Source organism: Pseudochaenichthys georgianus, chromosome 10 (assembly GCF_902827115.2).
Source record: "Pseudochaenichthys georgianus chromosome 10, fPseGeo1.2, whole genome shotgun sequence".
Taxonomy (NCBI): Eukaryota; Metazoa; Chordata; class Actinopteri; order Perciformes; family Channichthyidae; genus Pseudochaenichthys; species Pseudochaenichthys georgianus.
The window spans coordinates 22,745,756-22,757,959 of record NC_047512.1 but is presented as its reverse complement, the minus strand read 5'-3'; the positions used below and the strand labels follow the sequence as shown (position 1 = coordinate 22,757,959).

At 42.6% G+C, this 12,204-nt stretch overlaps 1 protein-coding gene across 2 annotated transcripts in view; it reads left to right on the top strand.

Annotated features, from left to right (window-relative positions):
- ndst1a (N-deacetylase/N-sulfotransferase (heparan glucosaminyl) 1a) overlaps positions 1 to 12,204 on the top strand; it is a 42,319-nt gene that overhangs the window by 25,506 nt on the left and 4,609 nt on the right. For both annotated transcript variants that reach the window (XM_034092594.2, XM_034092595.2), the window contains exons 2-10: positions 1,260 to 2,277; positions 4,165 to 4,647; positions 5,365 to 5,452; positions 5,832 to 5,986; positions 7,776 to 7,961; positions 9,061 to 9,189; positions 10,597 to 10,779; positions 11,196 to 11,292; positions 11,546 to 11,669. In XM_034092594.2, the coding sequence (XP_033948485.1) occupies positions 1,732 to 2,277; positions 4,165 to 4,647; positions 5,365 to 5,452; positions 5,832 to 5,986; positions 7,776 to 7,961; positions 9,061 to 9,189; positions 10,597 to 10,779; positions 11,196 to 11,292; positions 11,546 to 11,669 (1,991 nt within the window). In that variant the 5' untranslated portion in view covers positions 1,260 to 1,731. The remainder of the gene's footprint in view (positions 1 to 1,259; positions 2,278 to 4,164; positions 4,648 to 5,364; positions 5,453 to 5,831; positions 5,987 to 7,775; positions 7,962 to 9,060; positions 9,190 to 10,596; positions 10,780 to 11,195; positions 11,293 to 11,545; positions 11,670 to 12,204) is intronic.

Sequence of the window (12,204 nt, the reverse complement as noted above, 5' to 3'; positions counted from 1 at the left end):
GGGCAGAGCTACACGAGAGAATGCTGACCTTGATTACATCTAAGGGACACTATATGGGCTGAATTTAATAGTACTCTGTTTATATGAATGATAAAGTATTCAATCAAAGGACTATCTATAGGGAGTGTCTGAAATTATCTGAGCTTTATCTCCAATGAGGTCGTGAACAATCAATCATTTATTGATTGTAAATCTATCAGATGGATGGTTGCAGCTCATAGGATCCACTGCACTGAGCACAGGATGGCCACTTTTGTATTTTTACTGTTAGCCGCCTTTTAATCAAACCTCAGTTTATAGTGTTACTAACAAACCCTTTGATGGCATTATCAAATCTATTTTATGTCTGATTTGTGTCGGATGAGTCTTGATGGGTTTGGTGGTCACAGTTTAATGTCTTTGGGTTGAGAGGGTTGTGACTCTACTCTAATGTGGTCTCGGGTTTTATAAAAGGTCTAATGTGGGCACCTCGGTAGCTCTCCGGCTTACTGGACAGAACATTACCATGCAAAGGTAATGAAGCTCTGTCTCTTTTCCCCACAAGCCCCTAAATGCAGAAATGATGTATCTGTAAGCTCACACCATTTCCATGCTGCATCTTGTACTTCCCTCACTCGGCGTGATGGAGATTGACTAAAAGGCTGGAGTATTATGATGGGTCTGCAGAGTGGGTAGGGGTGTATATCGAGTGTGATAAGGGGTTTTTTCCCGGAGTGAAGGATCTTACTGTTGCTAGGTCTCTCTGTCACCGTCACCCACTCCTCTGCTCTTGGATTGCTTCCCTACCGAATGCTTGCTTTTCTCCTGCGCTCCATTCTCGGCTTGATACCGTTGAGGATTTGAGGGAAATGGAAGGCGAGTGTCTCCGCGGGTGATGGCTTCACCTGTATGCAGTCGCACATTCCTATCGGACTGAATCAGGAATTGGCTCGCCCTCAGGCTTTGTTGTCACTCACATTCTGCCTATCGATTGTGTGGAGGCTGCGTGAGCAAATGTTTTTTGTGTGTGTTTTTGTTTGCGCACACAGGGGTTATGAGCGTGTGTGTGTGGGGGGAAATTGGCAGCTTTAACTGTGTGTAGGTGAATGCAGGGACTACTTTGGAAGTGAACTTTTAGAGCGTTGGCACTGGCAGTATACACACATCTCCCACACACAGCTAAACCCACACAACAACAGAAAGCAATATGTCGTTTGTTCTATAGAGCTGTGCTTTAAGATTTTGACATCATTTTCTTCTTTTTGTTGTTTCTTTTCTAGGTGATGAGATTCGATTCTGAGGGAATCCTGCTGATGAGATGACCTGCATGACATTGCTTTTCTCAAGAGATCATTCTCCAATCAAAAGAGCGGGGGGAAATCTCACCAGGACATGGTTGGCAGGTCCGCATGATGGACAGGTGATGGAGTCTTCCATCATCTTTCTCCACCAGTGATTCGGCCAGCCAGCCTTCCCTCTAAGGCGCAAGTGTGTAGCAGCGGTCCAAGGGCCCCTATTTCTCTGCCATGGTGACATAAGCAGCGCTGCAATATGAGGGAGAGCCAAAGTGAGACCGTCTCATTTCTTTCTCCAGTAGCTGCTGCAGCTGCTCCCTTGACGCTGTTTGTGTTTAACTCGATAGAAAGACTGAGTTTCTTGTGAGGTTCCCCTGCTCGCTGTTTTCTATCCTCACCGAGATAGACTGTCCCTGTGTTGCTGGGCTGGTGGGGCGGAGTGGTGTGGCGTGAGACGATGCTGGGATGCGTGACACGCCTCCGTCGGCTGGTCCGTCTCCTCCCTCTGCAGACCTCCCTCCTCCTCCTCTTCCTCTTCTGCACCGTCAGTGTCTTCATCTCTGCCTACTTCCTCTATGGCGTCAAGCGGGAGTTGGAGCCGTCGGGAGGGGGTGTGTCGGGGGCAGAGGGAGCCTCCGCCGACTCCGACGACCCCAGGGTCACTCCGTCGCGCCTACTTCCTCTGCGGGGCGTCCCGGGGGGTCCGGGGGCGGATCCTGGAGGGGCCAGGACAGATCCTGTGGTTCTGGTGTTTGTGGAAAGCCAGTATTCTCAACTGGGTCAGGAGATTGTGGCCATCTTGGAGTCTGGCCGCTTCAGGTACCGGACTGAAATCTCCCCCGGTAAAGGGGACATGCCCACACTGACGGACAAAGAGAGGGGGCGTTTCACTCTGGTGATTTATGAGAACATTCTCAAGTATGTTAACTTGGACGCCTGGAACCGAGAGCTGCTGGACAAGTACTGCGTGGAATATGGAGTGGGCATCATTGGCTTCTTCAAGGTTAGGACAACACCACACTCCGTCCCTCCCCCCTCCCCCTCCCCCTCCCTTCTCTCACTGACACCTTCTGCCCTGTCCATCTGGCTCTAGCGTCTCTAAGGAGATTGGATTCACACGGTTGGAAAGACCTGCCTGGTCCATATCACTCTTTCTGATGTTCTATCTATTTCTTGTTTTCCTTTATTCTGCGATCTGGTCTACTTTACTCTTCTTGCCAGGTGTCTTGTTTTTTCTTCTTTGTTTTAGTTTCTCTAAAGCCTGCTTTCTCTGTACATCGTTCTTCCTCTGTATCTCTCTCTCCTCTCTCTCTCAGTTATCCCTAGCCGAGACTGTTTGCCTGAGGCCTATTTTCAGGTCTTATAGTTTTAATCACCATCTCTGAGCCATGGAAAGAATATAGATAGAGATATGGAGGAATAGATGGTGGTGCAGTGATGTAAGGCGGTGTAGGTGAAGGTTAGGAATGAGAGCCTGGTGGGATTTACCCGCTATTGGGAGAGGAGAAATAGAGCGAGGGGGTGCATCCCAATGACCTGGAAACACAGCGCTGCTCTGCTATATTAACCCAAGAGATGACTGTAGGCCCGATTTTAGGTTTTTACAAACATATGTAGTGATTTGTGTTGCATTACCAAAATGCAAGATCTATCTTATCTTACATATATTGGATCGCAATTCGTTTAAACCAAATTTTAGAACAAGAATTGATATCAAAAATATTTGTTTATGTGAAGTTTTTATGTGAACTCTTACTGTGCGTTTTGCCCTCTTTAACTACTCAAAACCCATACTTAAAATAATAATTATCTTGGTACAGCACCTTTCCTAATTTTCCTAGACTTGCTTATAAACATAATTTTGACTGATGACATGCTGCAGAAGTCCACTATCGACAAGTTCTCTCTTTCAATAATAAAACATACATAGAGAAACAGATTAATGTATGCAAAAATGCAGATAGCCCTTTATCCACACTTGTATAATACTAATTGAGCTGTATTTCTGTTATTGTTTGTTTTTTAACAGCAGTTTGTTAATAAGAGGGACACTTGGCATACATAACATCTTTGTTAAGGATTACGTTCTGTAAATGTCTTTCTCGGTGAATTGCGGACTGTGCTGTTTTTGGCGAACAAAAGGTATATTTAGTTAAATGAAGATGGGCTATAAAACACAACAAACATGAAACATTTGCTAGATCAAATATTTTAAACATCATTTTTTCCAAGCCCAGTTTCTGGAAAGAAAGGCCAGCACTCCAAATGTATCTTCATATTGGGTTTAATTAAGGTCAGAAGAAAAGCAAAGGAAAACATAAATAATTCAATTGGTTGATTTCACAATTGTAATATGAGCACATACAGCAATGGGGTCAGTGGGGCCAAACATGTAGATGAAAGAAACCCAGTGTCATCAAAACACTCATATCTTTTTAAATATTCACATATTTCCATCTGCCTCCAAATCCAATCTGTGTAGATGTTGACACCACACAATGCATGTCAACTTTACGATCCTCTTTCTGACGCCCACACGTGCATTCTGGTGACATTTGAGGTAAGATATTAAGAGGAAGCCAGACTTAAGTATCTGTGGCTGTAGAGATGTGAGAGTATCTGAGAAAGGCGCATTATGGAGGAGACATTTCTATGAATAATCGCTGAACTCTAAATCTTTGAATGTTAGAGGACACAGCAGGAGGTTATTCATTCTAACTGCAATCTCTGGGCACAGCAGATTGAGCGTAGCAGGTAGAAGCTGCCTGATGCCTCCACGTTCCAATAGGCCTGACATTCCTTATTTCACACAATTATATCCAATACATTTCTGTCTTCATCACTGTGGTGTATGATGCATCCGTTTCTCTCTTGTCTCTCCGTTGATCAGGCCAATGAAAACAGTCTGCTCAGTGCACAGCTGAAAGGCTTCCCCCTCTTCCTTCACTCCAACTTGGGTCTGAAGGACTGCACTGTCAACCCCAAGTCCCCCCTGCTCTTCATCACTCGATCCGGGCAGCCCCTGCCAGGTCCCCTCCCCGGGGATGACTGGACTGTTTTCCAGTCCAACCACTCGACATACGAGCCTGTGTTGCTGGCCAAGACCCAATCAGCTGAGAGCGTGGCATCAATGGGGCAGAACGCTGCTCTGCTCCCGTCTGTGGTGCAGGACCTGGGGCTCCATGACGGCATCCAGAGGGTCCTGTTCGGCAACAACTTGGTCTTCTGGTTGCACAAGCTGGTGTTCGTGGACGCTGTGGCCTTTCTGACGGGGAAGAGGCTCTCGTTGTCCCTGGAGCGTTACGTCCTGGTGGATATAGACGACATCTTTGTGGGCAAAGAGGGCACACGCATGAAGGTGCCTGATGTGAAGGTGAGTTGCTGCATGAGTGTTGAAAACTGAACCCACTAATGTATTCATAAACCAGTGTTTTTTAAACAGCTCTTTGCTCAAATATAAGATTTCCTCACACATAGCCTGTGCCACCCTCTGCCAGTCAAACAGAAACCTCGTCTCCTCTTCTCCTTTTCAATGCATTCGTCCCAGTAGGCCGCTCAAAGCTGACAGGCCCCACTGCTCACACTGTGACAGAAGCTCCACAGCGATGAATATTTCAGGGGGCCCAGGGACATACAAAGAATGTTGAAAAGCTCCTTGCTTGTGTCCCCTCAGAGCAGAACGGCCTGATCACATGTGGAGGCAGAGAGTGGAAGACGAAAATATGTAGCTCGCATCAAGACTCCTCACTGGCAGCGCAACAGCGAGCTTTTAGGAACGAATCAATCGATGACAAGACCGGAGAAATCTGTGAGTGTGAGAGAGGGTGTGTGCTGGGAATTTCATCCAGCATGGAGATCAAATGAAACAAACACCCGAATCAGAGGAAGGATAAATATCAAACAGAATGGAGGAGAGGAGTGAGGAGAGGGAGTGGATGTTGTTGGATGTTTACCAAAAGAAACTTGCAGAATGAAATATGTATGTGGGCACACTCGAGCTTCGGTGTTCACGGATCCTCATTAATGCATTCGTGCACCAGTATGAGCACAACGTGGTTTGACTCGCGCTCCTTTCCTCCCACCGTTTCAGGCCCTGCTGGAGACTCAAAGGGAGCTGCGCACCCATGTGCCCAACTTCACCTTCAATCTGGGCTACTCAGGGAAATTCTTTCACGCTGGTAAGATGCTGCCTGTGAAGAAAACCCCTTGCTGCTGTTAAATCAAGCCGAGATAAGATCATACTCTAAATGTAAAAAAATAAAATGTCTGTTTCGATTCACATTATTACATTTTCTCTACTTCTCTTCTTTCCTTCATGCCCTAACTTTATTTTGGTGCCGTTATTCCCCTTACATGCTTCTGTGCTTCAATTTAATATTTGAACTTCTTCTCTTGCTTCTCACACTTTCATTTCCTCCCTGACCCCACTTCACCTCCTCCTCTTCTTTGTCCATGTCCATTTTTATCTCTTTTTCCATTTCCCTTTAACCCCTCACCCCTTGCTCTTCTGTTAACCTCCCTCCTCTCCCTTCTTTCCACCCTCTCTTTTATGAACAGGGTCTGATGAGGAGGACCTGGGAGACGACCTGCTGCTTTCCTACGTGAAGGAGTTCTGGTGGTTTCCTCACATGTGGAGCCACATGCAGCCCCATCTTTTCCACAACCAGTCCGTTTTGGCTGAGCAGATGTTGCTCAACAAGAAATTTGCCATGGTGAGTCACAAGGGTCAAAGGTCAGATCACAGCTCTGAGCACTGAGTTATCCTTGCTTATCATGTCTTCTGTGTTCAAATAGGCAAGGTGTTAATTATTTTCTAAGGTTGTAATCTTAAGATTTAAATCCAGGTTGAATACCTTGTGGTTATTGAAGTAACCGCAAGTGTGGTTTAAGACAACAACACTTTGTGAAAGAACAACGAGTGTTACTGTTCGCAGTGCAGCCATAAAAAGTCATGTTTTTTTTTAAATCCCAGTCAAAAATATATTTGCAACTGCCATTAGATTTCATGCTGCACACATGTCCAGAAGACAGGAGGACACAGTGGGGTTTGTTAGCTGGCTCAGTCAGACTGGAGATGTGTCTGCCCTAAATCTCACAGCTCTCTGTGAAGGCTCCTTCATGTTCACTTACTCCCGTGAAAACATAAAAAATATATGCTGACAGTGAAAGGAAGAACAATTACATTTTTCCATCCCGTTTCGCCTTTTAAACACATGAAACGTTAGGCATCAGCAGTAGGAGGTGACTTGATAAGGTCTGATGTAGGGCTGCTCGATTATGGCAAAAATCATAATCTCGATTATTTGGGTCAATAATTGTAATTGCGATTATTAAATGCGATTATTCATTGACTTTGAAAACATCCATTTATTGTACTTTAAAACAAATACAAATAATAATTTGAACTTTTTAACTGTTGAATTATACGTTCAGGGTAATCAACTGAAAAACCAATATAATATAAATTATACATTCATGTCTACATTTAAATAAATAATAATAACATGTTGCAGTGTACTGTCACAACCTGAAAACTCCTTAACATATAGCCAACATTTTGGTAAAACATATTCAACATATTCCACTCACTCCACTGGGTCAATAATTGATATCACAATTATTAAAACCGATTATCCATTTACTTTGAAAACATCAATTTATTGGAGAAAAAACATTTGAACAGTATGTTTTTAACAGTTGATTACCCTGAACTTTAAGCATAATTCAACTGGAAAAAAAAAAAATAATAATAATAAAAAAAAAAGTAATAATAAAAAAATTATCGTTTTATTTCGATTACGTTGTTTTCGTAATCGTTGCAAGCCATAATCGTAATCGCGATTAAAATACGATTAATTGAGCAGCCCTAGTCTGATGGGTATGTTTAAACATGCATTATCATCTCACTTTCAACTGGTCTGCACTTGTTATTAATGAAACTGATATTGATGAAACTGATTTGCTCGACTGTCTCTCAAATTGTAATGATTGTATGCATTGCTTGAGTTGTACTTAACAGACTGTATGTGGTTTGTCTTGTGTGTCATGTTTTGCATTTTGTCTTTTTGTTTATGTATGTCTGCAAGTTGTTGCTATTGTCGGGACCCCCTTGAAAACGAGATGGTGCATCTCAAGGGGTTTATCCCAATGAATAAAAAATGCTATATATGTGAATGAAAGAGAGCTAAAAGTAAACTATATAATGAATTTGGGCTGCATTGCAAAGAAGCATAATTGTCCTGAATACCTCATGTTTATGTAGACAATCTGAACCCAGCGGGGGAGTGGCCTTTACAAACTAAACTACAAAATTGTGATAATGAATGAATGAATGTTAAAAAAACATGTTGACTATAAAACGTTTAAAAAATGTGGTTTTAATTTTTATGAAGAATCCGTTCGAGCCTTAGTATCTTGGGAACATTACAGGTAGAATTTTTTTTTTTTGAATTTGCTCTTCTCTTCTCTCCGACTCCTAACTCATGTATTTCCCTCTTCCAGGAGCATGGGATCCCCACCAACATGGGTTATGCGGTGGCGCCCCACCACTCTGGCGTCTACCCTGTTCATTTGCAGCTGTACGACGCCTGGAAGAAGGTGTGGGGCATCAAGGTGACCAGCACGGAGGAATACCCCCACCTGAAGCCCGCTCGCTTCCGCAGAGGTTTCATCCACAGCGGCATTAGCGTAAGAACACTTTTCATACACACCGCATCCATAAGGCCTCATTATCTCGTTACCTCTGGCCGATGCTTTCCCTCCACTTGACTTCTCAACATCCATTACCTTGAGCACTTTCAGGGTTCTCTTTCTCCATCTACATATGCTATCCTTCCTTCATTCATTATCTCTCCATCTCCACCTCCTCCAGTTCTTTTGCGCTTATTCTCGCCAGCAGCTACTCTCCTTCCTGCATTTGTCCATCATCCAACTTTCCTCTCCGCCTCTGCTTTCTTAAGTCTCATCCCCTAAAATACAGAGCAGAGTCTTATTTTCATTTACGGCGCATATCACGGAGGCAACAGAAGTCCTGAGAATGGCAATCGTCTCATTAGTCTTGCTATGAGATGATAGTGCAGTGAAGTGAGCCGGTGTTGCATGAGACACCTGTCAGAGCAGCGCTGCCCCGCAGGCTTCAGCGCCATAACGAAGACGGACATCTTTGGCAACAGCATAGCAAGTGTCTGCACACAACCAATCACTGAAATGTCAACACTCCGAAAAAACTGCACTCTATTCAACCTCACAGCGCTAGCCGGTGCTGAATAAAATAAGTTATGAGTGCCGAATTAAAGTCGAAGAGATTACATTCAAGAGGTTGCAAAGAAGAAGAAGAAAAATGTTATCTATTCTTTCCTGGTTTGACCTTCAGCGCTGATAGGAAAGCCTGCAGCCTCAGTCCAGTTTCTTTGTAGTGTTGGCATTCAGCCTGTGTGGTCTCAGAGCTTTACTCGCGTCCTTCAGATAACGCCGTCTGAATGGACAGTCCCCACTGCTTACTGATGATTGATATTCACTTCCCCAGACACTCCAAACTGTAAACGCATTTCCATGAATTTCCATATAGACTCACAGTGAATAAGAGCTTTGCTTTGGCTAGATGAGCTGCATAATATGAATGTTATTGAGAGCAAACAATGTGTGTGGTAACCGCCTGGAGTACTGACGGCGCCACTCTCAGCGGAGGGCTGATGGTGTGTGTTTATTTGTTTGAATGAACTTCTTTGTGATTTCTTTTGGATGTGTGTTGTTTTTTGTTGTAACTTTGTGTTTGTTTGAATTACAGGTGCTGCCCAGGCAGACGTGTGGTCTTTTCACACACACCATCTTCTATAAAGACTACCCAGGCAGCCCGAACGAACTGGACAAGCTCATCAATGGAGGAGAGCTCTTCCTCACTGTTTTACTGAACCCTGTGAGTGAAATTCACATCCACACAGCACAGCTTTTGTCTTGCACGCTTGGAAACCCATTACACTGCTGGTGTGAATTGAAATATAAACGAGGGACGGGACAATGACTAGTCAGTGACTCACACAGTGATGTCTGCATCGTGCTCTCTGTTTCTACCCTCCTATGAAAGCCTCTTTTATCTAGCGCCACATTCATCAGAATGTTTTGTTTTGCGATGATCAAAAAAGGTTACTGTGCATGCATATTAGAACTCTCCTCAAATATAACCTATTGCACTTTTTAACTTACAAAACGTAATGATAATATAATACATCTGAATCCACATGAATAATTAACTAAAAAAGGATTAAAGCTGAAACTTTATGTTCAGCAATTGGACATAAAAATGTAATTTGAAAAGAAAATACAACGCAAGTGCTGTCACACATATAAGACAGGGTTCGACACACATTACTCACAGCAAAAATGACCAAATGTCTTCAGACCTTCAGCCTCACACTTCCAGTGCCTCTTCAATGTCAGAATGTTTAACACGTTCCAAAAATATCTCCTAAATATTGACCAGCTCCTAAGCTTTCATCCTCACGATATACGTTTGCTTTTCAAGAACCAGGCTCTCTGTTTAATGTTTTACCGATCGGCCAAGCAATGGGCAACTTGCATTCCCACAAAACTCTTAGAAATACCATATAAATGTTACCCTGTATTATACTTTAAGAGGAATACAACTACAGACTATAATAGTCTGTAGTTGTATTCCTCTTAAAGGCTGACCTTTTTTAAACAGTTTTTTCCCATGTATCCATTTCTCCACAACATTTGGTGCATATGTTTAAGCCTGAAAGGAAAGCATTCATCCTTGTTTTCAGTGACTTTCAAGGGATACTGCCCCATTTTGAAGGATAAGTCCACAATTTCCATAAAACCATAACCAGGCGCTCATATGAACATTGCAATCGTTTTTGATTGCTGTAAATATTCCTCTCGTTTATACTTGCACTAAAGAGATTAGTTTCTGAAGTAATTAAAGGATCTGTGAGGTTTGACATTCATCAACTGTTTCAACGCCAACTAAATATCATTACTGCTTATTTATTTATTTATTTATTTGAACAGGATATTCTTATTGAGTCCTGGCCATAATGGCATCACAGCAGTCTCACATGAAATACAAAAAAATAGACTTAAAATAAAACAACAAACAACATAAGATATTTCACATGTTGGAAAGAGACTTGAACAAACCGCAAATTACTTCAAACACTAAATTAGCAGTTCAGTAACAGGATAGGGACAGAACATTAACATTCAGTGTTTAAATAATATACACAGTTCATACCACCTAAACCAAACTGAGTTAACTTTCCTCCTTCTAAATATTACTCTGCGTGTTCCTTCCCATTCACAGATTAGTATCTTCATGACCCATCTGTCAAACTACGGGAACGATCGGCTCGGCCTGTACACCTTTAAGAGCCTGGTGATGTTCCTCCAGACGTGGACCAACCTGAAGATGCAGACCCTGCCCCCCATCCAGCTGGCCCAGAAGTACTTCAGCCTGTTCCCCTCCGAGAGGGATCCACTCTGGCAGGTGAGGAAGATTTTTGACATGTGAAATTAGCATATAGTAGTCATTTTTTACAGATGTCAGTAATGGAATGATGCAATCACATAAAAGTAAGGCAGACAACTGTATTGTGCAAAACACATTGCATCCCTTTAAAATCTGACGTCAAGCAGTAATAGCTTAAATGCTTCTCAGTGCGTCCAATATGCAGAAACAGGGTGTGTATGTCTTAAGCAATGAGTAATGCAATGATTTATTGATGTATGGAGAGCTCTGTTGTTACCCATCTGAACATATTTTATTTAATACGTCTCCTTTGTTAGAACCAGACGAACCTAAACTTGCGTTATTTTGTCTCGTTAAATGTCTGTATTTGTTTGTATGAATTCTGTCAGAACCACACCTAAAACAAAGGAATGTTTATCTTTTCGTGGCTACAGGATCCCTGTGAGGACAAAAGGCACAAGGACATCTGGTCCAAAGAGAAAACATGTGACCGCTTCCCCAAACTGCTCGTCATCGGGCCTCAGAAGACAGGTGAGACACAGTGCCTCAGCACCCCCTACAGGAGGAGCTGGAAATGATTAGATCTGAAGTTCATCACTCAGTTCAAAGCAGAAGTTGAGTCATGTTCTAAGTGGGTTGAATTAGGTTTTGATATGTCTTTGAAAATCAAAGGGGATGGCAGTAGATTGTGATTTGTTTTCAGGGTGTTACAGGATACGCACTCCCTTTTAACATTTTGCTATTTTCTTTCATCTTTTCTACACGGCTTTTTCCCGGCTCTCAGGGACGACAGCGCTCTACTTGTTTCTTGGCATGCACCCGGACCTGACCAGTAACTATCCAAGCAAGGAGACCTTTGAGGAGATCCAGTTCTTCAATGGGCACAACTACCACAGAGGCATTGACTGGTAGGAAACAACACACACTCTCCTCAGTGTTTTATAACAGGGCTGTGCTGGGCAGCATCTACCAACCACATTTAACTTTGCATCTCATTTCTAGGAATCATGTTTTTTCAGGATTTTGTGTGTACTGTTTCCAAGCTTTGGTTGCTAAATTGACGGTTAATTTTATATTTCTTTCCTACACAAGTTTTTTTTTCAAGCAGCACAGACATGTCGTGACTTGAGGGAATAAAACTTCTGAATCTCAAATATTTCCTTTCCATATCAATTAGTATAAATTAGGGTAAGATATTGTCAAAAGCATTTTAAGTACAAATAAGCCGTGTTCTTACTTTCTCATTACATTCCGTGATCTGTTAAATGCTAATTAAATCAAGAATCAAAATGCAAATGAGGCTAGGTCTCAACAGAACAACAGATACTCATTAGATAAATCCCTATGATCAAGCCAAGTAACGAAAATGAACACCTATTTAGTTGGATAGGTAATTCAGTGTTTTAATTGTGCCTGTAGGTTTAATTGATTTGAACCCTGCAT